This window comes from Entelurus aequoreus, linkage group LG03 (assembly GCF_033978785.1).
Source record: "Entelurus aequoreus isolate RoL-2023_Sb linkage group LG03, RoL_Eaeq_v1.1, whole genome shotgun sequence".
Classification (NCBI taxonomy): domain Eukaryota; kingdom Metazoa; phylum Chordata; class Actinopteri; order Syngnathiformes; family Syngnathidae; genus Entelurus; species Entelurus aequoreus.
The window spans coordinates 25,827,746-25,853,711 of NC_084733.1; the positions used below are offsets into that span (position 1 = coordinate 25,827,746).

General features: G+C 41.0%; 1 protein-coding gene across 1 annotated transcript; it reads right to left on the bottom strand.

The window, feature by feature from the left end:
• Nucleotides 1-148: 148 nt before the first annotated feature.
• znf292a (zinc finger protein 292a) lies at nt 149-25,877 on the bottom strand. Its single transcript, XM_062041557.1, has 8 exons — nt 25,670-25,877; nt 21,671-21,825; nt 17,481-17,559; nt 17,162-17,297; nt 16,876-17,078; nt 7,619-7,755; nt 7,279-7,420; nt 149-7,186 (listed from the first exon to the last, which is right to left on the bottom strand). The coding sequence occupies exons 1-8, from the start codon at nt 25,817-25,819 to the stop codon at nt 986-988; spliced, it is 7,203 nt and encodes a 2,400-aa protein (XP_061897541.1). The 5' UTR covers nt 25,820-25,877; the 3' UTR covers nt 149-985.
• Between the last annotated feature and the right edge of the window lie 89 nt (nt 25,878-25,966).

Consider the following 25,966-nt stretch of genomic DNA (forward strand, 5'->3'; position numbering starts at 1 on the left):
TAGATAAGAAGATCATTAGATAAGACATGACTTCATTGAGCCCCTGGGCGTGTGATGTGCCCTCAGGGAAATTAAGGAGGCATTTGTCTTTATTTATTGTATTAAAGCCTCCAAATAAAACATAATCAGTTTATGTTTGTTCTATTATATATTATTTATTTACAATGGCATACATGTATTCATATAATTGATATGTTAAAAAATATAAATATCAATTACAATTATTGTGGACCTTATATTGTTAATAATTCAAATACATATCAATAACTCCACGGAAAATCGATGGACACTCAAAAGCACCTCGGCAGTAGTCAAAAAGCATGTAGCACCTCTCCAACACATTGCAATTTGTTTTTCTCATCAGTTTTTTTTTTCAATTGGCTAAACAGGCCATGATAGTCCCTAAAAATCTTAAACAGTAAGAGTAAAGTAGTAATAAATCTCATGGCATGATGCTGCACAATAAAACTGTCAGTGCAACCAATATGCAAAGTGAATAAATTGCCACAAAAAGAGCATTTGTAACACCATTAAGTATGCAGACGCTATTTTTTTTTTTTTTTACAAAAGAAACAGTAACATTTTATTGAACACTTTGTGGAAGACATGTAAATATTACAGATAGGTCTACTAGTGTTGAAAAAGGATGAAATAAATACAAACAAAACTTTAAATCCCATAGGGATGTATAAAAAACATTTTTCTTTAAAAGTATCCATTTAGCAAAAGAAAGAAAAAACATCCTCAGTACTAAGCATAAATACAAACATGAATCTAAACTCTATGCCCTATAGATTACCTGGTTATTAGGACTAACATACATATTTAAAATCATCCAAGACATTTTATGGTGTATAAAATAGGCCATTTCTTAGTTAACTGTGCCCAGGACTGTTAACGGTTGGAACTCTGATGCATTGTCAAACCGTTCTGCAGCATACTTCTCAAATCCTGAGTGAGACGGAGTTGAAAATAAAATATGGGGCTATGAACCACTGAAAAGCCACCTTTTTATTATGACCATGGGCTTCATGTCTTGTAGCTGCTTGAGCAAAAGATCAGCACCGCGTGAAAGCATTCTACTATCCATGACAATCTTCACATTGCTCACCGATTTGAGATTATGTGGATTTCTAAAGTTTACCAGTTTTGCACAACCTGTTCTTGTTCTCACTGCTGACCTCAGTTTGAGAGTTTGTCGTCTCTTGGACGGCAGCTCGTCAGCAGGTGTGTCGCTCGATTTGCGCTTGGAAGTGTGTGTCGATTCTGAGGTTTCCAAGAACTTAAGGAAAGAGTCCTCGAGTCCCAGAGGTTTAAAAGATCCTTGCATCACGGCTTCATCTCGTTGTTCTGTGGCTACTGGGGTACCAGGATTTGAGTTCTCTGTTGAGCTGCTAACAGTCGTACGATTCCTAAGGGTTTGCATTCTCTGAGGACAAGCTGGTGTTGGAATGGCAGGTTTTCTGGGACGCCCTCTTTTAACTCCGCTTTCTGTCACAGTGGATATTTGAGACTCTGCACTTTCGTCGATGGAAAGCTTGGTGTCCTCCTGGGGTATTATTTCAACAGCCTCTGCAACTGTATCTGCATCTGCATTTGCATCTGCATTTGCATTTGCAACTGTATCTGAATCTGCATTTGCAACTGTATCTGCATTTTCAGCTACAAATGCATTTGCAGCTACATCTGCGTCTGCATCTTCATTTGCATCTGCAGTTGCATTTGCGTCTGCGTTAGCGTCTGCATCTGCAGCTGAATTTACGTTTTGGTTAGTGGATTTTTCACCCTCCTCAGGCTCAGTCTCCTCAGACGACGTGCCTGACACCCCCTCTTGTTTGTCGGCACCTTTGCATCTGGATCGAGGGAACTTTTTACAGAAAATGAACTGGCTCCTCTGGTCTTCTATATATCGCTCAGTGAGGCCGTGGGTCACATAATGCTTGAATATGCTTTTTTCAGCTCGCTCCACTGCATCGCAGCCTATAAGCATACACGGGTACTGCAATGACCACTTCTTAGTGCACATGGCTGAAGCTTCCTCGTGGGTCTTTAGCGTAGGTTTCCCAAAGTTGGTCCAATGTTCAATGGCCTTCCCATCCTTCTTCTTTAAAAGTTTCTTCTTCATTTTAAATTTGTTCTCCATGTTTTCCTTTCCGTTGTTAACTCCTGGAAACGGCCCTACTGCTTTAATCCTTCTTCGGTCAGTCGCTCTGGGATTGTGAACATAATCATGCTTCTTTATCAGGTGGCGAAGAAGATTGGATTTTGTGGAGTAAAAGCGGTTGCAGCCCTCGTGCGTACACCTGCACGTGATATCCGCCGAGCTTCTATCAGAGACGGCAATTTCTTTGTGCAAGCTCCTTATGTGCTCAATGTACATGTCCACAGAGCTGAAGGGGAGTGCACACTCTGGTCGGTCGCAGTTGAAAGTCCCGATGGGCATGCTGGCCATCATGGAGGTGGCTTTGTCCCGGCTGAATTTGTGCAGTAAGAGGTAATGCTGCACTAACCTTGTGATTCCCATGAACACCCGCGAGCAGTTCTTCACTTGACACCTTATTTCGTGATCATCCATGTTCTCGTAGCTCTCCTGACCGTTTGGAAAGCTCATACTCTCTGTGCTTCTCTCAGCTTTGCTCTGGGGCAGGGACGACTGATGCATGGCTCGGTAATGAAGGATTAAATTGTGCTGGATGGTAAAAGCAGCAGTGCATCCTTCATGAACACAGCGGTACGGTCTATACGGATTGAAGGCGTTGTCGGAGTCACACATTTTAAGCCCCAGTCTTTTTTTAAGCTTTTTCTGGGTTTCATCTTGAATGGGTGCAGTTTTGGAGCTGCTTGGTTTTTCTGGGGAATATGAAGCTGAGCAGACAGGGGGGTTGAACTTCGGTGCTTTTATTTTGCCACCTTGGGGCTGCTCTCCTTTCCCTGGTAAACTTATTAACTGCTGTGTGCCATCCGGACTTGTAGCAGCAACCAGTTGCTCTCGGGACCTTTCAGGAACTGCCTGCATACGGTCAACTGATGACTTGTCATTGGTTAAAATGTTTAAATAGCTTTCAGCAGCGGGTAAACAGGTGACAGTCGTATTGGTTCGGGGGAAGCCCTTGTTTACAGGACTTCCCCGAGACGCCATCTGAGGAGTTTCTGGATTGTTTGTGTCAATTTGAGGTACGATTGCAATGTCCAAGGGCTCTTGTTTAATCGTCTTGAAGCATGCTGGGAAATTCGTAACACTACTCGCTTTAGCTGTCGACTTGCTAGAAGACGAAACGTCATTCGGTCGCAATGTTCCCTTTTTTTTAGCGCTCATCTTAAGCTTCTGTACTTCGGCCTTTGACAATCGGTGGACTTTCTCGTAGTGAATTCTCAAGCCAGTCGTTCTTGTGAATGTTTTGGAGCAAAATTGACAAGTGTACGGAGACAGTTTGGATGGGGTTCTTTTCAGTTCTTCGATCATAATGTTAGAATAATTGTGCATTTTACATAAATGTTTGAATAGCGCCTCTTTTGTCATGAATGAAAAGTCGCATTTAGCCTGGTCACACTTAAAAGGTTTAGATACCTTTGGCAAAACCTTCTCTTCTTTTTTGCTCGTTGTGGGTTTGCTTTTTTTTATGTCTGAGATCGTATCACAACGTGGGGGATTTAGCGCTTGGGACAAACTACTCCGCATTTTCTCCTGGGCAGCTTCAATCAAATCCAACCTTTGAAAGGCATTGGATATTTCCATCAAGTGATCCTCTTGATGAGGAGCAGCGACGGCAGTGTTAGCAAGCCCCGCTGCTTTCTCTTGCTGGTTTTCAGGGCCAGCAGCAGATACGTTGGAATAGTCAGTTATGTTTGTGTTTTGAGGTTCTTGTTTCAGCACAATGGATGAGCTAAGAGCGTTCAGGCTACAAGGTTCCTGTACGAAATCGCCATTGGACATGTTGAACATGGCTCCATTAGCTTCCGGGACAAGGGGGTCATTTAGAAAATCAAGAAATGATGTCGGCAGATCAGCAGTCAGGTCGATTTCGTCTACTGGCCTGCATTGCGAGCGCTTGGACAGATGACCTCCTAAGGACTTTGTACTAGAAAACTCTCTGAAACATCTTCTACAGATGACCTTACCGTCCTTAATGATGGCCGGCCATTTGGTGCGCTTGCTTAGCTTGCCGCGTTTTCCTTTTAGCACTTCACCATCATCTTTATCGTCAGCAACTTCGCATTCTGCGTTAGTGCAGTCTCCTTCAAAATTGAAGTCCGTCTGGGGGACACTGTGTGGGCTTAGCATGCCGTCCACTGCGTTGTCCATCTGTTCATAAGCAGGGGCAGCTATGTTTTCAGTTTTAATTATTTCTGTTGCTGGTTTTGATATCGCCTGGGCTTCTGGGCTCGAACATTTCACAGGGATATTAACCGGTGAGCTTTGAGAGGTTGAGTTTTCACTCTGAGCATATGGAGTGTGGTAGCTTCCTTCGGGTAGACTATGAATTGTTGACATGCTGTTCCCATTATCCACCTGTACTGACAGGTTTGATTGACTGTTTTTCCTTATATCCATAGAAACTCCACTGCCCTCAGGAGGCATTAGTACAAATTGATGCCCTCCGTTGTGCATTTGCCCTCCGTTGTCAAGCATCAACGAGCTAGACAAGTACTGGGACATCAGACTTGAATCCGAAGGAGACCTAGTGGATCCATGTAAAGCTACCATTGATTGCTCTCTTTCAGCTGGGTGAGGTGGTTGTGTGCCGTGATAAGGATCTGGCTGCCACTGTGGATAGCTACGAGAGGGGTACTCGTTCATGTTGAAGGACTCTGGATAGGTGCTGTTCACTGGAGGTGCAGACCACGACTGTGACATGTCCGGCTGCATGAGTTCACTGGTATTGGTGGAGCTGCTCCAAGATGGGTACAGTGTGGGGTTCACCATTGGAGTGATGGGCACAGGGTCCATTGAGCTGGGATAACACTGGGCGGGTGAGGTTGAACGTCCTATTGGGTAATTGATTTGCTCAATCTCCGATTTGTTGCATAGTTGTCCTGGCTGATTTGTTGGTTTGTTTTCCTTGGGAAGCTGTCTGGTCACAGCTACTCTAGCCTTTCTTGCTGTAATGTTGGTCACTTTGTTGTACTTCTTGGCCAATTTCCAGTCATCAAAGATTTCAGGGTGTTGCTTCTTCACATGCCTTGACAAGCTTTTGTTTGTACTGTAAGCCCTTGTGCACTCACTATGTGGGCAGGAGTGGAGGTTGTCATCATTATTAGAAACATCCGGCATTGTTTGGGGATATCCTTGCGAAGGGATTTCTGTCTTAATTTGGGAAGGTGCAATCATTTGTGGTATCACTTTCTGACAGTTGTTAGCTTGGCTAGTTTGCCCTCCTCCCTGTTGACTTGCCACAAGATGTATTTCTAAGGGTTCGGGATAAACTGGGGGAATTGTGGCTTGTTTCGCCATAGCGTGGTGTGCATGTGGAACCACCGGTGCAGCTGGTGCTAAACTAGGGTTTGTCAGTGGAGTGTAGCATTTCTGTGGGTCTCGCAATTCAATATGTGCCACAGAATTGAGCATGTTTTCAATAGAATGTTTCACTCTAACAGGAATGAGCTCTCCAACACCGTCAGGGGAACTGCATGGGGATATGTTTGCCATTGATGCTTCACTCATAGGAGCATCTGAGTTATTGGTGTCAAGGCAAACAACTCCAGGATGTGTGTCTACCATACACAGCACACTCTCCTGTAGTGGCTCAACATTTGGAATGACAGGAGAACTTTTATTTATGACCATAGCATTAGGTGTATTGTGAATCTGTTGGTGAGCTACGAACTCAGTCTGTGAGTAGAATATTTTACCGCAGTTATCTGTCTGGCATGTGTACGTAAGGTAATGCTGAGCCTCATGGTCGTACAAAAGGTAGGCCTCGTTGAAAATCTGACCACAATTTGGAAACATGCACTTGGCCTTAAAGTCTTTATGTGTTTTCCTATGCATGAGAAGCTCAGAATTGGAATTAAAATTAGCTTTGCAATCCAGTTGTATGCAAATGTACGGTTTACTCCCACAGTGCATCTGCAAATGATCGTTGAGATGCCGGACGTTAACAAACTGCCGCCGACAATATTGGCACACCACTTTCTGTTTTTGTATTTGTAAAAACCTCATGGCCTCGTCGTCGTTTTTGTGCGACCGGACATGAGCCATGAGGTTGCGGAAAACCTTGAAAGCCTTGGAACAATTTTTTACAGGACAAAAGCAGTCTGGATTGATTTGCGCTTCAGACGTTGTTTGTTCCACCTTCGTGGATTGGAGGCCAATTTGAGGGTTAATATTGACAGAATCCACTCCTATACTTTTTGAAGGACTTTTGGGGGAATGAAATGGTTTGATTCCCTTTCTAACAGTTTTCATGGCGGCTAGACGCTCTTTACAAGACTCCTTGACATGCAACGCTACATGCGGCTCTAAAACTTCCCTAGTTTCAAAACCATTTGCACAAATAGGACATAGATACACTCCATCTTTAAAATGCTTCTGAGCATGTTTTACTATCCTGTGACCCAAGAACTCCTTGTCACACAGAACACAATACTGCATGTAGGCTTGCCAGTTTCGGAAGCGGGCCGACACGAATCCCTGCTCCCGGAGTTTTTTCGTCTCTCTGTTTTTTTCTTTTTCATCAGTGATTTCACTGAGTTCATTCGTAGTGTTTAACAAAAAGTCCTCCAGATCTTTGTACTCCGGGAGTTTTCCAAGTGTGCTTTCCATTTCTTGTTCATCAGTGTCATTGAGCGTGTCGATAGACGACACGATAGCTGCTTCCTCTCCCATCAGTGACAAGCAATTGCATTTTAGTGTTTTCCAGTCCCAGAACTCTGGATCAAAAGGCCACTGTGTCTTCAAGGCCAGCAGCAACTCACAGCGTAAAGAATTGGGCACCGGTAGACTCCCGTCTTCTTCAGGTTTTTGATCCGGTTCGTTGTAAAGCGACTCAACTGCATAATAGGAGTCAACAGTAGGCTGGAGGAGGAATTCAGTAAGCTGACATGCACGCTTCACTTCAAGATCAGTCGGCAAGATGCAAGAAATAGTCTTGCAGATGGTGGACTTGCTATCCTTATTGTCACTTGAAGTCATCTTCAGAGCTTGGATGCACATTTCCACGCAAACTGGAAGCCCCACCTCTCCGACCTAAAAATGCAACACACAGAACATAAGATTTGGCAAAATCTATTGATGCGGATAAAAATGTTTACCAGCTCTACTTTGACATTGGTACTTACCTCGTTCTGGATGACTTTGATAAGAAAAAGAATGTGACAGACACTCCTGCAGAGAAGAGCCAGCTCTTTGCTGTGGCTGAGGAAGGTGTCCGGCGACGTCTCTAAACGCATGAGTAGCTTACTCCAGAAAAGTGTCAGTTCCCTGCAAGAAAAAATGGTGACACAAAACTGGTGTAGCTGCACTAACTTTAAAAGCTTGGGACTTTCAGCCTCTAGTTTTTTTTTTATCTATTAAGATTTTAAGAGCATTTGTGTTTGTGATAATGTTTGAGCATAGTGTTTTACTGGAGAAAAAAACTCCAGAAAAAGTTGTCCATTCCATACCAATGTTAGTACTTACCAGGCACAGTAAACTTCTCCCTGGAGAAGCTGTCGCTTAAGAAAGGCAGAGCATAGGCAGAGCGCGCCTTTTTCATCTCCTTCCGACTCCAAGTTACAGATCATTTCAAGAGCATCCTTGCAGTCTATTGGTGATATCTATAGGGAGAATATATTTGAGGTGCAAATTAAAAATAATCTTGATTCATGAGACGACAAATGGAACCAGTCGTGATTGTGTACATAGGATAAAGCCTTGTTTTAAAGAGTTAATCTCAAAGACGATCAAAACCTGTTGCCCCTCAATGGTTTTTATTGTAACATTTGCACTAACACAAATATGTGGCTATGGTACAGTTAAGTGTAAATGTAAATTGTTTAACATTTTAAACAGCACATGTTTGTGGTCACACTTCTCTACCCTCGCTGGCTTTGTTGTGATTGTTGTGGCTTAAAGTTTTGGGCATTTTCTTTAATAACATTGCATCGCTCTGTGATTTAATGAATTTGTTATCAATGTTTTAAGTGTTTTTTTATAACATTAAGCCCAAAAAGTACAGGATTATTTTTACAAAATACGCTTTATTTCCCCTATTAAACTCAAATGAAGAACATTGACAGCAATTTTCCAGCCCTCTTGCGGGCCTTTTTTGCGATGCCCGTGTTTTTATTTCTTAAGTGTTCATTGCAATAAAATTGCAAGGGAAAGTTGCCAAAAAATCTTTGTGACTTTACTGTAATTATAAGGACGTGTTAAAGAATAAGAAATAATTGAACAAATACAAAGAACAAAAACACAGAGAAAAGCATCTAACGAGCATAGCACACAAAACATTTCTAAATAAGCTTTATTAGGCCACAATAAAGTACACTTGTATTCTTTTAAAGAAAAGAATAAAAATTATATCTTAGCCTCAGATATGTTTTTTTATTTTTATGCTGAAAATGACACTTTCTTTACCAACTTTACATGGACTTCTCCAATATATATCTAAGCTTAAAGGCCTACTGAAATGAATTGTTTTTATTTAAACGGGGATAGCAGATCCATTCTATGTGTCATACTTGATCATTTCGCGATATTGTCATATTTTTGCTGAAAGGATTTAGTATAGAACAACGGCGATAAAGTTCACAACTTTTGGTCGCTGATAAAAAAAGCCTTGCCTATACCGGAAGTAGCGTGACGTCACAGGAGGTAGGATTCCTCACAATTCCCCGTTGTTTAATATGGAGCGAGAGAGATTCGGACCGAGAAAGTGATGATTACCCCATTAATTTGGGTGAGGATGAAAGATTCGTGGATGAGGAACGTTAGAGTGAAGAGCTAGAGAGGCATTGCAGGGTGTATCTTTTTTCGCTCTGACCGTAACTTAGGTACAAGGTCTCATTGGATTCCACACACTCTCCTTTTTCTATTGTGGATCACGGATTTGTATTTTAAACCACCTCGGATACGATATCCTCTTGAAAATGAGAGTCGAGAACGCGAAATGGACATTCACAGTGACTTTTATCTCCACGACAATACATCAGCGAAGCTCTTTAGCTACTGAGCTAACGTGATAGCATCTGGCTCCAATGCAGATAGAAACAAAATAAATAAATCCCTGACTGGAAGGATAGATAGTAGATCAACAATATTATTAAACCATGGACATGTAACTACACGGTTAATAATTCTCAGCCTGGCAAAGCTTAACAATGCTGTTGCTAACGACGCTGAAGCTAACTTAGCAACCGGACCTCACAGAGCTATGATAAAAACATTAGCGCTCCACCTACGCCAGCCAGCCCTCATCTGCTCATCAACACCCGTGCTCACCTGCGTTCCAGCGATCGATGGCGCGACGAAGGACTTCATCCGATCACAGATGCGTTGGCGGCTAGCATCGGATAGCGCGTCTTCTATCCAAGTAAGTACTCCTTGTTGTGTTGCTACAGCCAGCCGCTAATACACCGATCCCACCTACATCTTTCTTCTTTGCAATCTCCATTGTCCATTAAACAAATTGCAAAAGATTCACCAACACAGATGTCCAGAATACTGTGGAATTGTCCGATGAAAACAGAGCAGTTTGTATTGTGACCCATTGGGTACGAATACTTCCGTTGCCGTCGTTACGTCACGTGCATATGCATCATCCAAAGACGTTTCCAACCGGAAGTTTAGCGAGAAATTTAAAATTGCACTTTATAAGTTAACCCGGCCGTATTGGCATGTGTTGCAATGTTAAGATTTCATCATTGATATATAAACTATAAGACTGCGTGGTCGGTAGTAGTGGGTTTCAGTAGGCCTTTAATTTCTTGTATTCTCCATTTAAAGATGAACTGTAAAAAAATGGTTGGTTTAACTTTTGCGAGGTTTTATATATACATATAAGCCTATTAAGGTCATTTTCAATATATTCTTTGTCTATTAAGTGTATTTAAGTTGAGTGTATTTACCTACATCTCTTAACCTACAAATACCTACAGTGTGTTCCATCTGCTGCCATTTTTACACATGACCAATTCACACGCACGTATGCAGTTTGAAAAACAAACATCACCAGAGGGTCTCTGATTGTCGCTGTCTGCTCTATCGTCCACAAGTTGCAGACATGCTGCATGTACAGTATGTTTTGCAGTTGAAAAGTACTTATGTTTATGTTCCAACATATTGCATCTAGTTTAGAACACTAAGAACATTTGGGAACTATTGAGAGTAATCTTTAGCGATTTTTTTAGTAAATGAGAGTCAATGAGAGGTTATCATCACAAGTCAATGTAAAGCAGAAAATGAGGATAATGAAGGAACTTGATTGACTAGACAGCTGATGTGAGTGTTTGTACGCTAATCAAAGACAAAATTGATTTGCAAAAAAGTCGATGATTGGACAAAATGTGCGAGGAATTTCTGGGGATTGGTTGAATTTGCGTGAATTGGTGTGATTGCAATATTGCACAGTCCTGAAAGGCCTATTCTCTGCCGCTTCAACACTTGGAAACTGTGAAAACTAAGCCACATTAAGTATTCGTCTTATTTTCTATTATTATAATGTTGTGGCAATCGAAAAAGATATTCAGCAAGCGAGACTTTAACAACAACACGGCAGCTAACTTTGAAGCTATCTTCACCACGTAAATCAAGTTGAATATTGTTTGCAGAACAACTTTTGAGGCACCTCAGCTTCGACTGCTGCCTCATCAATAACACATCTTCACATTGGTGAGCTTTTCACAAGAGCATTGGCAAAAGATGAGATGCACCAGGACTCAATGTGCCTCAGGAAGTCACTTAATGCTAACAAGACAGCTATCAGCAGCTGTCCCAGCAATGTTAAAGGGCACCTATTATGCAAAACCAACTTTTCTTAAATATTGGTATCTGTTTTTGTGTGTTTGGGGTCTACATAATTTGAAATCAAACCAATGAAGTATTACGAAAATATTTATAAAACAATCTTTCCCTACTTCATACTTCCTCCAAACTATCCGTTTGAAATTTGCTCCATTAGCGACGGTTTTCCCATTTGTGACGCCAGCGGATATCTCTATATATGATCAAAAATAGTGTATAGTTCGAACTAATATCTGTCAGTAGACTCCATATGGAAGCGCTAAAAAGTACAACATGGCTGGCGGGAAGAAGAAGAGACAGTCGAAGTGGAGGAACTTAATTAAGACGGCCTACAAAACGGGGAATCTTGAAGAGACGGTCAGAAAGCGGTTACTCTTTTTCATGTCAAGATGGCGGCGCTTCATGGCGGCAGCTTCTTGCATGCGCTCTTGGAAGTGTAGACCGATTTGGCAAAAATACCCATCAATTCAGTCAATTTCATGGCTGGCTCACAGCGTGTTCACTCCGTGATCACTTACGACCGACTTACGATTCTGGATGTGGAGAGATCGGGCCATTTTGGGCTGAAAGATGCGTGTACGGTGGACCTACTCGCTAGCTTGGGAATTCTTCGTGAGCTACATCCAGCAGTGGCCTTTGAAGCAGCGGCATCCACTACCAGCGGAGACCGTCAACGAAAGAGACGTAAGCGGTGCGCTCGGAAGCAGAAGCGGGGATGTCGGGTGGGGCTAACAACAAAGCTAAAGGCGTTGTTGTTAGCGGGGCTAACGAAAAAGCTAAATGCTAATCCACAAAGAAGCGCTAATAAGGAGTCTGTTAAGATAGAACTAGCCAGTGCCAGGCTGGATAATCCCTGCACACATAGCAATTCTCTTAGAACAATATACAATTCACATAATGTTTTTTCTGCGTCAGAGGTGGACATGCATTTGACTGAGGTGGCAAACAATCTAAAAATTCCTGTCATATCAATTCCTAGATATGGTCGAAATTATTTAAAGTGCACTACGCATAATAAACGTAACATTATTAATATTGCTACTACGGATACTTTCAACAAAAACTCCTCAAAACAGCCCACTACCTATAATATGGGCTTTTTAAACATAAGATCATTGTCTTCCAAAACGTTATTAGTTAATGAAGTCATTAGAGACAACAATCTTGATGTCGTTGGTCTAGCCGAGACCTGGCTCAAACCAGACGATTTTTTTGCGCTGGGTGAGGCGTCTCCTCCTGGCTATACGGGAACGCATATTGCCCGTCTCATTAAAAGGGGTGGGGGTGTTGCACTAATATACAACAAAAACTTTAGCCTTACCTCGGACCTAAATAAAAAATATAACTCGTTTGAGGTGCTTACTACGAGGTTTGTCACACCGCTGCCTCTGCACCTGGCTGTCATCTACCGCCCCCCAGGGCCCTATTCGGACTTTATCAATGAATTTTCAGAGTTCGTTGCTGATCTAGTGACGCACGCCGACAATTAGGTCATAATGGGAGACTTTAACATCCATATGAATACCCCATCGGACCCTCCATGCGTGGCGCTCCAGACTATAATTGATAGCTGTGGTCTTACACAAATAATAAATGAACCCACGCATCGCAACGGTAATACGATAGATTTAGTGCTTGTCAGGGGTGTCACCACCTCCAAAGTTGCGATACTCCCGTACACTAAAGTAATGTCCGATCATTACCTTATAAAATTTGAAGTTCTGACTCATTGTCAACAAACTAATAATAATAATAATAACTACTATAGCAGCCGCAACATTAATGCTGCCACAACGACGACTCTAACTGACCTACTGCCTTCGGTAATGGCACCATTCCCAAATTATGTGGGCTCTATTGATAACCTCACTAACAGCTTTAACGACGCCCTGCGCGACACCATTGATAGTGTAGCACCGCTAAAGCTAAAAAGGGCCCCTAAAAGGCGTACCCCATGGTTTACAGAAGAAACTAAAGCCCAGAAATTATCATGTAGAAAGCTGGAACGCAAATGGCGTGTGACTAAACTTGAGGTTTTCCATCAAGCATGGAGTGATAGTTTAATAACTTATAAACGCACGCTTACCTCAGCTAAAGCTAAATATTACTCAAATCTCATCCACCTCAACAAAAATGATCCTAAATTTTTGTTTAGTACAGTAGCATCGCTAACCCAACAAGGGACTCCTCCCAGTAGCTCCACCCACTCAGCAGATGACTTTATGAATTTCTTTAATAAGAAAATTGAAGTCATTAGAAAAGAGATTAAAGACAATGCATCTCAGCTACAACTGGGTTCTATTAACATAAATACGACAGTATATACGACGGACACTGCCCTCCAAAATAGTTTCTCTCTCTTTGATGAAATAACATTGGAGGAATTGTTAAAATGTGTAAATGGGACAAAACAAACAACATGTTTACTTGACCCAATTCCTGGGAAACTTATCGAGGAGCTTTTTGTTTTATTAGGTCCATCAGTGTTAAATATTATAAACGTATCACTTTCCTCTGGAACTGTTCCCCTAGCATTCAAAAAAGTGGTTATTCATCCTCTACTCAAAAGACCTAACCTCGATCCTGACCTCATGGTAAACTACCGGCCGGTGTCCCACCTTCCGAGTATCTCGAAAATCCTCGAAAAAATTGTCGCACAGCAGCTAAATGAACGACGCTGAGATCATTATCCATTTTCAATTTATTTCATCCATTCATTCATTCATTCTTAAAGTAATCTTACTTATCTCATCATATGAAATATGACTTTCTTCATCAATTATTATTATTAAATTCTTACTATTATTTATTTATTTATTTTTATTGTGATTACATATGGAGTTTATTGTGAAAAAATTGAGAACAGGAAGTGAATAAAAAAAAGTTTCAGCAACTGTTATGTAAAGAAAAGGGGTAGGATTAAATAAGCTCTGCTTCTTCCTACTCCTTTTCGAACATGTTGAAAAGAGAAACTGGAAATTGTGATGTATCATGTTGTATGCTTGCATGTTCGAAATAAACTCAAACTCAACTCAACTCAACTCAAATGAACACATAGCGTCTAACAATCTCTGTGAACCTTTTCAATCCGGTTTCAGGGCAAATCACTCTACGGAGACAGCCCTCGCAAAAATGACTAATGATCTATTGCTAACGATGGATTCTGATGCGTCATCTATGTTGCTGCTTCTTGATCTTAGCGCCGCTTTCGATACTGTTGATCATAATATTTTATTAGAGCGTATCAAAACGCGTATTGGGATGTCAGACTTAGCCTTGTCTTGGTTTAACTCTTATCTTACTGACAGGATGCAGTGTGTCTCCCATAACAATGTGACCTCGGACTATGTTAAGGTAACGTGCGGAGTTCCCCAGGGTTCGGTTCTTGGCCCTGCACTCTTTAGTATTTACATGCTGCCGCTAGGTGACATCATACGCAAATACGGTGTTAGCTTTCACTGTTATGCTGATGACACCCAACTCTATATGCCCCTAAAGCTGACCAACACGCCGGATTGTAGTCAGTTGGAGGCGTGTCTTAATGAAATTAAACAATGGATGTCCGCTAACTTTTTGCAACTCAACGCTAAGAAAACGGAAATGCTGATTATCGGTCCTGCTCAACACCGACATCTATTTAATAATACCACCTTAACATTTGACAACCAAACAATTAAACAAGGCGACTCGGTAAAGAATCTAGGTAATATCTTCGACCCAACTCTCTCGTTTGAGTCACACATTAAGAGTGTTACTAAAACGGCCTTCTTTCATCTCCGTAATATCGCTAAAATTCGTTCCATTTTGTCCACAAACGACGCTGAGATCATTATCCATGCGTTCGTTACATCTCGTCTCGATTACTGTAACGTTTTATTTTCGGGCCTCCCTATGTCTAGCATTAAAAGATTACAGATGGTACAAAATGCGGCTGCTAGACTTTTGACAAAAACAAGAAAGTTTGATCATATTACGCCTATACTGGCTCACCTGCACTGGCTTCCTGTGCACCTAAGATGCGACTTTAAGGTTTTACTACTTACGTATAAAATACTACACGGTCAAGCTCCTGCCTATCTTGACGATTGTATTGTACCATATGTCCCGGCAAGAAATCTGTGTTCAAAGAACTCCGGCTTATTAGTGATTCCCAGAGCCCAAAAAAAGTCTGCGGGCTATAGAGCGTTTTCTATTCGGGCTCCAATACTATGGAATGCCCTCCCGGTAAAAGTTAGAGATGCTACCTCAGTAGAAGCATTTAAGTCTCATCTTAAAACTCATTTGTATACTCTAGCCTTTAAATAGACTCCCTTTTTAGACCAGTTGATCTGCCGTTTCTTTTCTTTTCTTTTCTACTCTGCTCCCAACCCGGGGTGGACCGCTAGCCTGTTAATCGGATGGGGACATCTCTACGCTGCTGACCCGTCTCCGCTCGGGACGGTTCCTTCTGGCCCCACCATGGAGTGGACTTTCGCTGATGTGTTGGACTTTCACAATATTATGTCAGACCCACTAGACATCCATTTCTTTCGGTCTCCCCTAGAGGGGGGGGGTTACCCACATATGCGGTCCTCTCCAAGGTTTCTCATAGTCATTCACATTGACGTCCCACTGGGGTGAGTTTTCCTTGCCCGTATGTGGGCTCTGTACCGAGGATGTCGTTGTGGCTTGTACAGCCCTTTGAGACACTTGTGATTTAGGGCTATATAAATAAACATTGATTGATTGATTGATTACGTTATTGCATTAAATTAAGCCTAGATGTGAGATGACCAAGAAACAAGGAAGTGTTTTAAAAGTAGAAAAAAAATCATAAGACCTCTGGAGATAAACTTTGTTGATGCACTTAATCTTCGACACAATGTGGAATGATAAAGTGGGACACCAATGCTAACAACACATCTAATGGTCATAGCTGAGTCTCTTAAGTTGATCAACATTTGGCACTACACCATACGTCAGTGGTTTTAGCACATTGAAGCCCAGTTCTAACTTGGAGAATATACCCAGGATGCGATGAAGTATTTCAATGTTGTGGCTGTGTTGTAGTGGTCGGGCGACCCTGGCCATTGCAATGACACTTGGAGGATCCTCCAAGCTACTGGTGAGTACTGTAATCTACAGTAAAACGCACAAAACGCCACTATATTGGGTAAAACGAGTCTATATGGGTGGATGACTATATGGGTGTTATTTCATGTTTAGAGGGCTCTAATTCTGTTTTCCAAAAATTTAGAGTAGTCATAAACATTTTTTATGCTCTTACAATGAATATATACGATTTATTACTAATAATCCTACTTTGCGGAAAAAATTATTTACCACGGTTAGGCCTGGGACCAATTAGCCACGATAAACAAGGGACAACTGTATTTTGTTCCCGGTATGTTGAAAATATTTATTCAAGAGGAGACTAAGAGCAGAAAGACAACATGCCACTAGAACAAAATGAAGACTGGAGTATACAACTGTAGCATCAAGAGAAAAGTGAGCTTACATTAGTGCTTGTGTTTATTATTGTTATTTATAGCAAAGCATCCCATTAACTCATATGATATCAACTGACCAGGTAGCTGAACTACTACCTCATATCACCCAACTTTGTAAATGGAAAATCGGCCAAACCAATCCCAGTGGGTCCTGTGCCGTGTAAAAGGGCAAAAGATAGTTGAGGACCAATTGTTTTGATAATTCCAAGAAAGACGTTTAAAACATTTCTTATTTTTTGTGTGTTTTGCGCTTTTTTAAGGGTAGCGATGAAAAAATTATTGATTTATGTGGTTAAGTTCAGATTTACTATTTTACATTACTGCACAAAGGGCTTTAACATGCAGCAACGCCACACGGGCGAAAACGTTTCAATAAAATGTGCATTTTGGCAAATAATTGTGCTAACATGCAGATCAAATCAACAGAAGATGATAGATTTTTACCTCTTCCATGAGCTGCTCCTGACTTTTGGTCATGCAAACGCAGAGCACATAGGTTTGCTTGAAGTTCCCTTTTCCTTCATATCCTGGGTACTCCGAGCACATCTTCGCAAGAGTGGCAGCTTTATCAACACTGTCTATTTTGATAAGGTGCTTTACACGCATGCTGAGAAGATTGGGACCTTCCAACTCCAGATACTCGTGAACTAAACACAAAAGAGATGACAGACACAAACATGAGTACATATGCGAGGTATGTTAACCAAATTGTAAGGCAGTGGGCAAGAACCTTGCTCAGTTTGAGGGATGGTGTTGGACAAGATGCTGCTGAGTGTGATGTTGGACCAGACGCCATCTTGCTGTGCCAGAGCGAAGAGCGGGTGGAGCTGTGCACTTCCACTTTCTTGCAAAAGGCTGTGTGCCAACTGTAACAGACGACAAATAAATATATAGCCACTAAGAAATCCCTTTTTCAGCTGACCACACACACCAGAAAGGTCATTCACTGAGACATTTGTGTATCAACTCAATCAATTGTTGTTGATTCAGATTTGACATGTCATCATATCAGCTAAGCAGACTGACTGGGGGCTGAGGAGGCTACTGACCTTCATGGAGGACTGAAACTCCTCCCATAAGGCACCAGGGATGTTCTCGGGCAGTAGGAGCACTAGCTCCGCACAGCTCCTGCAAAATCCAAACATACGGAAGTTGTTAACGCCATTGACTGCAGGTAACATAACAAATGACGGGGTGCAAAAAACAACGCCCTAAAAGGGTTGTGTTGTAAATTTCACCTAAAATGAAGAGGGAATATGGAGCATCTGTAACATGATTCAGTGTAAGGCCTCTGTAACATGATTCAGAAGAGGTGGGAATCGTTGGGCACCTTATAATTCGATTACAATTACAGAGCTATAATTCGATTAAAAATCGATTATTTATGCATCTTTAATTTATGTATATTGATGCAGTTTTGCATTTCATTTCGTTTCACTAAATAAGCGTTTGTAACTTGCAACTTTAAAAAACAGGGCATTTGCAATAAGAAACAGTTAAATTATTCCCATGGCCCTGCGATGAGGTGGCGACTTGTCCAGGGTGTACCCCGCCTTCCGCCCAATTGTAGCTGAGATAGGCTCCCGCGCCCCCGCGACCCCGAAGGGAATAAGCGGTTGAAAATGGATGGATGGATGGAAATGTGTGCAAAACTGGAACATAGTACCCCAAAATAAAGGAGCTGGTCGGATCGCTTCGTGAGGTGACCAAGAACTGTCTGCATTACTTTACTTACAATAAATAAATCGATTATCGATTATTTAAGTTTACTAATCGATTTTATAAATGTCCATGTCCAAATTGTGATGCATCTAAAATCGATTATTTCCCCCACCTCTAAGATTCAGTGTAAGTGTGAATATACACTCAAAAAAGTGTTGCATGCACACTTTGTGTGTATAGGATTAGACACTCTTTTTGGTACGCCTGTAAAAATGAATAAATAAATCTGATGCAAAAATCACATTATCATACAGTGGAGAGATCCTGTAAATATGTTCCCACCTTTACTTATATAGTAACAAATAAGACCCTATAGGTATAAAATGTGGGACAATTCTACAGCGCTACAAACACAATTATAAACCTCATTTTGTGCAACATATAAAAAACAGTATTTTCAACTTTATCAAGACAGAACTTTGATTGTGTACGATCTCATATCGCAAGTGTACCTATTGCAGTGGCCGGTGAGAATGTAGTATGTATTGTTATTCACATACCGTACTTTGCATAATCCACTGCACGTCCTATCACTGACAACTGAAGAATATACACACATTAGAGAGGGGTGTTGAACAGTGCTGCAACTTTGCAGATACTGTGGTACTGTATATCGGTTTTTGTTAGTAATCTGTTCCAAAAGGTCAGACAAAGGCCGAATTGCACGAAAACCAAAACATTTTTTCCCCATTAGAAATATTTAAATCTAGGCCTGTGCAATATGGCAGAAAACTGTATCAGGATATAAGTGTTTTATATCTGCTGATTTCGAAACTTATTGATATTTTTATGACCTACGAAAAATAAGGACCAAGACAAAAATATGTTAAATGTAATTTTTTTTTAAATGTAACCTTCCTCTGATTATAATCCCCTCAGCAATCAAGGCAGAAATGAAAGGAAATGTCAACAAAACCATTGAAAACACTCAAACAATCAAGGTAAACTAAATTCTAAAAATCACATTAAGCACTTAAAAATAACCTCTTAAAATTAAGGTGCAAAAATAAGGAATACATAAGAAATGCTTAATAAAGTGTAACAAAATAGTGCAAAGTGTGAAAATTTAAAATAGAGAAACCTAAGAAGAACTATTTTCTGTGCTCAAGGGTGAGTGCAGCCAAGGTAGTGTGGTTTTACTGATTACGAGCGCTTTGATCTGACTACTGTCCATCTTAAAAAATCCCAAAAAACTGCTATTCTGTCGAGGTGACCTTTCCTGTTTCATTAAGAATTTATTTGCTCTCTGCAGCACTCATTTTTAGTTTCTCTTCTCACTCCATGCAAAGAATCAACCGCAAGACAACAGGATGGCGCCACCAAACTTAATAGTAATACTATTACCCGATTGGCTATTAGTGTGTCACTCCCACCGATCAGTTAGCACTTCCTGCGTTGCTCAGTTAGCAAGTGCCTTTGTTTATTCAACCAACTTTGCTTCGCACCGTCCTATTTCTTCAGTCAAGGAAAAAATACATACAGCGAATGTTTTATCGATTGCATTTTTTATTGATGCTGATTACATGTTTATCGCGATATATATTCATATTGTTTTATCGCCAATTGTATATATGTAATTGTAATTGTATGTACAATTGTTCTGTTTCAGACACTCAAAAATAAGAACACAGTATATTTTTACATGAAAAATATGTGTACCGTATTTTTCGGACTATAAGTCGCAGTTTTTTTCATAGTTTGGCCGGGGGTGCGACTTATACTCAGGAGCGACTTATGTGTGAAATTATTAAAACATTACTGTAAAATAGCATATAATATTATTTAGCTCATTCACGTAAGAGACTAGACGTAAAAGATTTCATCGGATTTAGCGATTAGGAGTGACAGATTGTTTGGTAAACGTATAGCATGTTCTATATGTTATAGTTATTTGAATGACTCTTACCATAATATGTTACATAAACATACCAGGCACGTTCTCAGTTGGTTATTTATGCGTCATATAACGTACACTTATTCCGCCTGTTCTTCACTATTCTTTATTTATTTTAAATTGCCTTTCAAATGTCTATTCTTAGTGTTGGGTTTTATCAAATAAATATCTCCAAAAAATGCGACTTATACTCCAGTGCGACTTATATATGTTTTTTTCCTTCTTTATTATGCATTTTTGGCCGGTGCGACTTATACTCCGGAGCGATTTATACTCCGAACAATACGGTACATGACCAAATAAATAGCTGAATTAACATTAGGCATCTTGTGTAGGCAATTACCATGTATGAGGGGCAAGGGAGGAGGGGAGAGTCACCACACCAAGTTTTTTCTAAATTCAACAGCTTTTCTCACTTTCTTAACAAAAATGCTGGCATTGTGTCGTATTCAAGAACGCGTTGACTGTGTGCTCAAACAACTTAAGAGTTTTATGGCACACTTGTTTTAACAAAGCACAGACACCGAGTCATCAACGCGCAGGATGTTTTGTTGGGCGATTGATTCTGCGGAATCAAACCATTTGTTTTTATATTTAGGAGAGCTGGCTTGCTCTTCGCGGTTAGTTATTGTATCCTCCTACGGTGTGTAGTGAAGCATGTTTAGCTATTCCTCGTCCTGCAAGGATTATATTTGTAAGAAACGTACTTTGTTTGTCACCATGGAGACGATGATTAGTGATTTAGAAGTAGCTGACACACTGTCGACTGCGGTGGGCGTTAGCCACTAGCTAGCTATCCATGTTTTAAAGCACCGCGGTGCTTCAGTGTTTAAAGCTTCAACTTTATTGTTATTTTTTAAGCCAAAATGCGTCCATTCTAGTCCTTCTGTCTTTACACGGTTTCTGCTTTTAAGTACTCGGTGTGTGTGCGTTGCCTAACATGCGCCTCTGCTAGTTTTACCAGCAATGTCACAACATGACGACGCCACGCCATTAAAAAAAAAGTACTGGTATTATTCATAGGCAGTATAGTACCGTTTTTGATTGATTAGTACCCTGGCACTTTATTAGTACCAGTAACGCTACTAAGGTGTTGTTGTAACCTGTTTAGTTCAGATGCAGTCAGTAATTTTTTCAACTTCTTTAGATATACTTGTGGTGTTTTTCAAGGTTCCATTTTAGGTCCCTTTTTTATTCATTTGGGCTTTTCAACTTGTTGCTTGCAAGTTCAGTTCTAAAGACAGACAGACTCACATTTTTGTGCTGCCATAGAGATGATCTTTGACTAGCTTTTTTGCAGAAAGTCCTTAAAAACAGCAGAGCACTCCTGGAACTGACAAAATAAATAGACCAAAAAATATGCTGTAGAGGATGTTGGTTTTTGGAACATACAAAATAAGACTACTAGTGAAGGGAGAAGTCCAGCCCCCAGGTTCATAGTTTTCTGGAATTTGGCCCCCGAAACTATTTAGTTGAAATCCCTGCTTTAGGCATGTATGAAGCAACTATGATTTCATGACTATATACATACAGTAACACACATCATCCGTTACATCACACAACAGATGTTCTGAAACAGTGGCACTGTGACACAAATTAATAAAGACCACAGGTAATACTTACAATGCTAACTTTTCAAGTAGAAGTGGCACATTTTCACATTCGGCGGAGAGACAGGAGGCGGCTTTGGCGAAGCTGAGGACGGCCAATGTGTAGACCTCCAGCAAAGGCAGCGGATCCTCATCGGTTTTCCAACGCCCGGCATGTTCCACCAGGACCTTATGGAGAGAAAAAAAAACATAAGACAGTGAGAATCTGTTTAAAAACCAAATTAACATCTGTACAATATCAGAGAAAAACTATCCAATCAGGATTACAAAGTCTGTATTAAAACTGCTAGTTGACAAATGCATAATCAAAAATGAGCACAATGTATGCCATGTTTATAATACCGTATGTGTACAATATACTGCACGTACTATTGAGGTTTTTATGCTGGGTTTTTTGGAACTTTTTAGGGTGCGTACATACAAGGCATTCGGGTCCCAAACAAAAAATTCCAACTTTAGTGTGGTCTGTTTTTGCTTTGTTTTTGTCAGTGGACAGCTAATGCTCTCAGCTAAGCAAAGCTGCAAGTCGATTGGACGGTGGCGTACGCGATATGTACATTAGCTTACCACATCACACACCCAAAACAACAGGTCACATACATTCGTAGAACTTTGGTTTCTTTGGCAGATTTTTTTACCAGCTGAAATGTAACAATGTTGTAACAAAAATTGTATATCCGTACATCTATTTTTTACCGGTTGTCCCTCTCTGGGTCACGGGGGAGCTGGACCCTATCCCAGCTGCATTCGTGCGGAAGGCGGTGTACATCCTGGACAAGTCGCCAACTCATTGCCGGGCCAAAACAGAGACGGACAACATTCACACTCACATTCACACACTAGGGCCAATTTAGTGCTGCCAATCGTATAAAGATGTCAAAAGTTCCCCGGAGATAAGCTGCAAGAAGACTCGACCGAATTGTAACGAGCATCACGACCTGCTAATTGGAAAGATCCAAATGTGTTTCACCACTGTACACTTACTTTACACTATTTGGCGAACTCTTATTTATTTGATGAGTTTCAACCATCTTATTGTGGAGTGTTGCTTACAACCTATTTATGCATGTGTTTTATGACATTATGTCTTGACATTCGGACCATTGGTGCGGTCTGCGTTCACTTGCTGCACTCGGGACTGTTTGGTCAAATCCTGTTGGTCTTTTGGGAAGTCGGAATTTCCGAGTTCCTAGTTGGAACTTTTAACTGGAACGCCCTTAAAGATCGGACTTTCTACTCGGAAAGTGGGAGCATTCTCAACCCCCCACCCGAGTTGGCTTCAAAGATGGCTCGTAATATAAGCTTCTGTAATACCTGTTGTTCGCATTTCCGATTAGTTTTTGTCGCACTAAATCAGTCATATACTATATTGTTGAATGTTTATATATGGCAAGGTTACTGTAGCGTAAACTACATTTTTATGGGTTTAATACAGTATGTTCTACATCACTAGCAATAGCCTGTGTTTCTTCTTCATGTTGCAGTAAGTGTGCATATTTTCCCATAAATTGCTTATTTTTAGACAATGCAAACACAGAATAGCTTTCGTGTATGTGGCTATCTTGATTTCCGACATCGTGACTGGAACGCTCACATTCCCAGTTCCGAGTCCCAAGAGACTGCATTTACACTTAACAAAACGAACCGTACTACAAGAGAAGAAAAATCAAGTTTGTTTTGTGTTAACAAAATGTTGGATTAGGATTATTTCCTATGGGGAAAAATTTTTCTGGTTTTCATGTGATTCTGTTTTTGAACGTACCCTTTGGAATGGATTAATAACGAAAACTGAGGTACTACTGTGTTAACTTTATAGAACACTTCAAAAATCATGTAAGTTACCACAAACTATGTTTAGTATTGTGCAATATAGTTGTAGTAATTACAATAATTGCATATTCATTATTTTAGCCATGTGCACAGTAGTTGAAAAAGTGTACAGTTATGCGAAACAAGACCTGTATGCATTTAAAATGACGCTAATGCTCCATTTCGATTGATTTCAATAAAACATGTTTACTATTGTGGTTGAACTACTGTACAACCTGTTAGGGTTGTACGGTATATCTGTATTAGTATAGTACCGCGATACTAATGAATCATATACGGTGCTATACCGCCTCTGAAAAGTACCGTTCCGCCACTCCCTTAGATCCTCGCCTCCATGGCGACTAATAAAGTAAGTTTCTTACAAATATCATCCCTGCAGGACGAGGAATAGCGAAACATGTTTCACTACACACCGGTGTCAAAATGTAAACAAACGCCATTGGTGGATCTACACCTAACATCCACTGTAATGATACCAAGTACAGTAGCGTATACCTGTATAGTCGATACTACTATGATTACGTCAATATTTTTAGGCATCACAACATCTTCTTTCGTTTTTTTTAAATTTATATTATGTTTATAAACTCAGGAAATATGTCCCTGGACACAAGAGGACTTTGAATATGACCAATGTATGATCCTGTAACGACTTGGTATCGGATTGATACCCAAATTTGTGGTATCATCCAAAACTAATGTAAAGTATCAAACAACAGAAGAATAAGTGATTATTACATTTTAACAGAGGTGTAGATAGAACATGTTAAAAGAGAAAGTAAGCCGATATTAACAGTAAATGAATAAGTATAATTCATTTTCTACCACTTGTCCTTAATAATGTTGACAAAATAATAGAATAAGAAATGACAATATGTTACTGCATACGTCAGCAGCTAAATTAGTAGCCTTTGTTTGTTTACTTACTAATAAAAGACGAGGTGTCTTGTATGTTCACTATTTTATTTAAGGACAAACTTGCAATAAGAAACATATGTTTAATGTACCGTAAGATTTTTTTGTTAAACTAAAGCCAATAATGCAATTTTTTGTGGTCCCCGTTATTTAGAAAAGTACTGAAAAGTATCGGAAATAATATTGGTATCGGGACAACACTAATACCTGTATATGCTGCGTGTATTTTATTTCCAATACAGCTTTTGTACTGATCATGAAGTGCATTTTGATGAGACATTACACCAGCTATGTGATTTTTAAATTACTCACTTCCCCCATTCACAAAGTAGAGCAAACCCCCACCTTCCCCAACACCACTTGATTTGCACGTCCAGTAGACGCTCAATGACTCCATTATTCCTCACTGTTTGCAAACACAACTCAACTACAACTGGGGGTCGAAGTTGCTTGCCCCTTTCACACAAAGAACTTTGCTTTTAAAATTTGCAGGAAATCCTTACTAGGTGCCAGGTCGTTGTTAAACTTGCAATCTATTGTGTGTACACAGCAGCTAATAGCATAGCGGCCACCAAAAGACGAGATTTTACGTGGCAAATAAATACCAAGAAAGAGTTCACAGCCGCACTTTCGCTACAAAACCCCGACCAAGCCACATTTCTGCTATTGTTAATGTAGCTACTTTGTTATAATGAGCATCTATGTGTGATTAGCTGCATGGAATGAGTGCAAAGGGCCTGAGCTAGCATGGGGCAAACAAACAAAAAAAATATTTTCCTGCTTCACCAAAGTAGTGGTTCCCAGACCTCATGGAAGTGTGCTTTTGACGGCTGATTTACCCACGTAGTAACAATGTAGTAAACTAATTCCGTGCATTTCCGATTGCAATCGCCCACTCGGACCTCCATTTTTTTTGCACGGCATGACCACTGCACAGGACAGTGGGACCCTGCATACCAGCTAGCAGCATTGATCGAATGCTAGCAATTTGGCCTGGAAAACGCGAGAGTCCTACTGTGGGTTTTTTTACGGTTAATGACAAAATAAGAGGCACTGGCAAGGCGGGGAGGGTTGAAAAGCACGTTCCAGCGAAACCACCCCCCCTCCCCGTCTTTGGAATTAGCCGCGAGCTAGCAGGTTAGCTCCTTAGCTACATTGTTGTAGCCGCGATGTAGACGCGCATCCTCGGCCAGGAAGCCAGAGAAGAGCGCTGCCCGAAGGGGGTGGGGGGGTGGATGAACGAAAGCGGGAAAGGACGGGCGCTAACCTGGCAAAAGTCCTGGCAGAAATGCAGCGAGGCTTCCAGCGGGGACTGCGCGCTCTCCCGCAGGGCCGCGGTCAAGCCGTGGAAGCGGCCGCGGAGCTCGTCGATGGCTTTCCGTGTGTCATATTCCTTCTCCGTCTCCCCCTCCGCCATCTTCACAACAATCACGACCGCGTACGCACAGATGTTACGCTGCCAGAATGGCACGCGCACGCGCACGCAGGCGAGGCAGGCAGGCAGGGGTGGGGGAAGGTTAGAGGGGGAGGGAGGCGAGGTGGGTGGGCGGGTCATTTTCATATG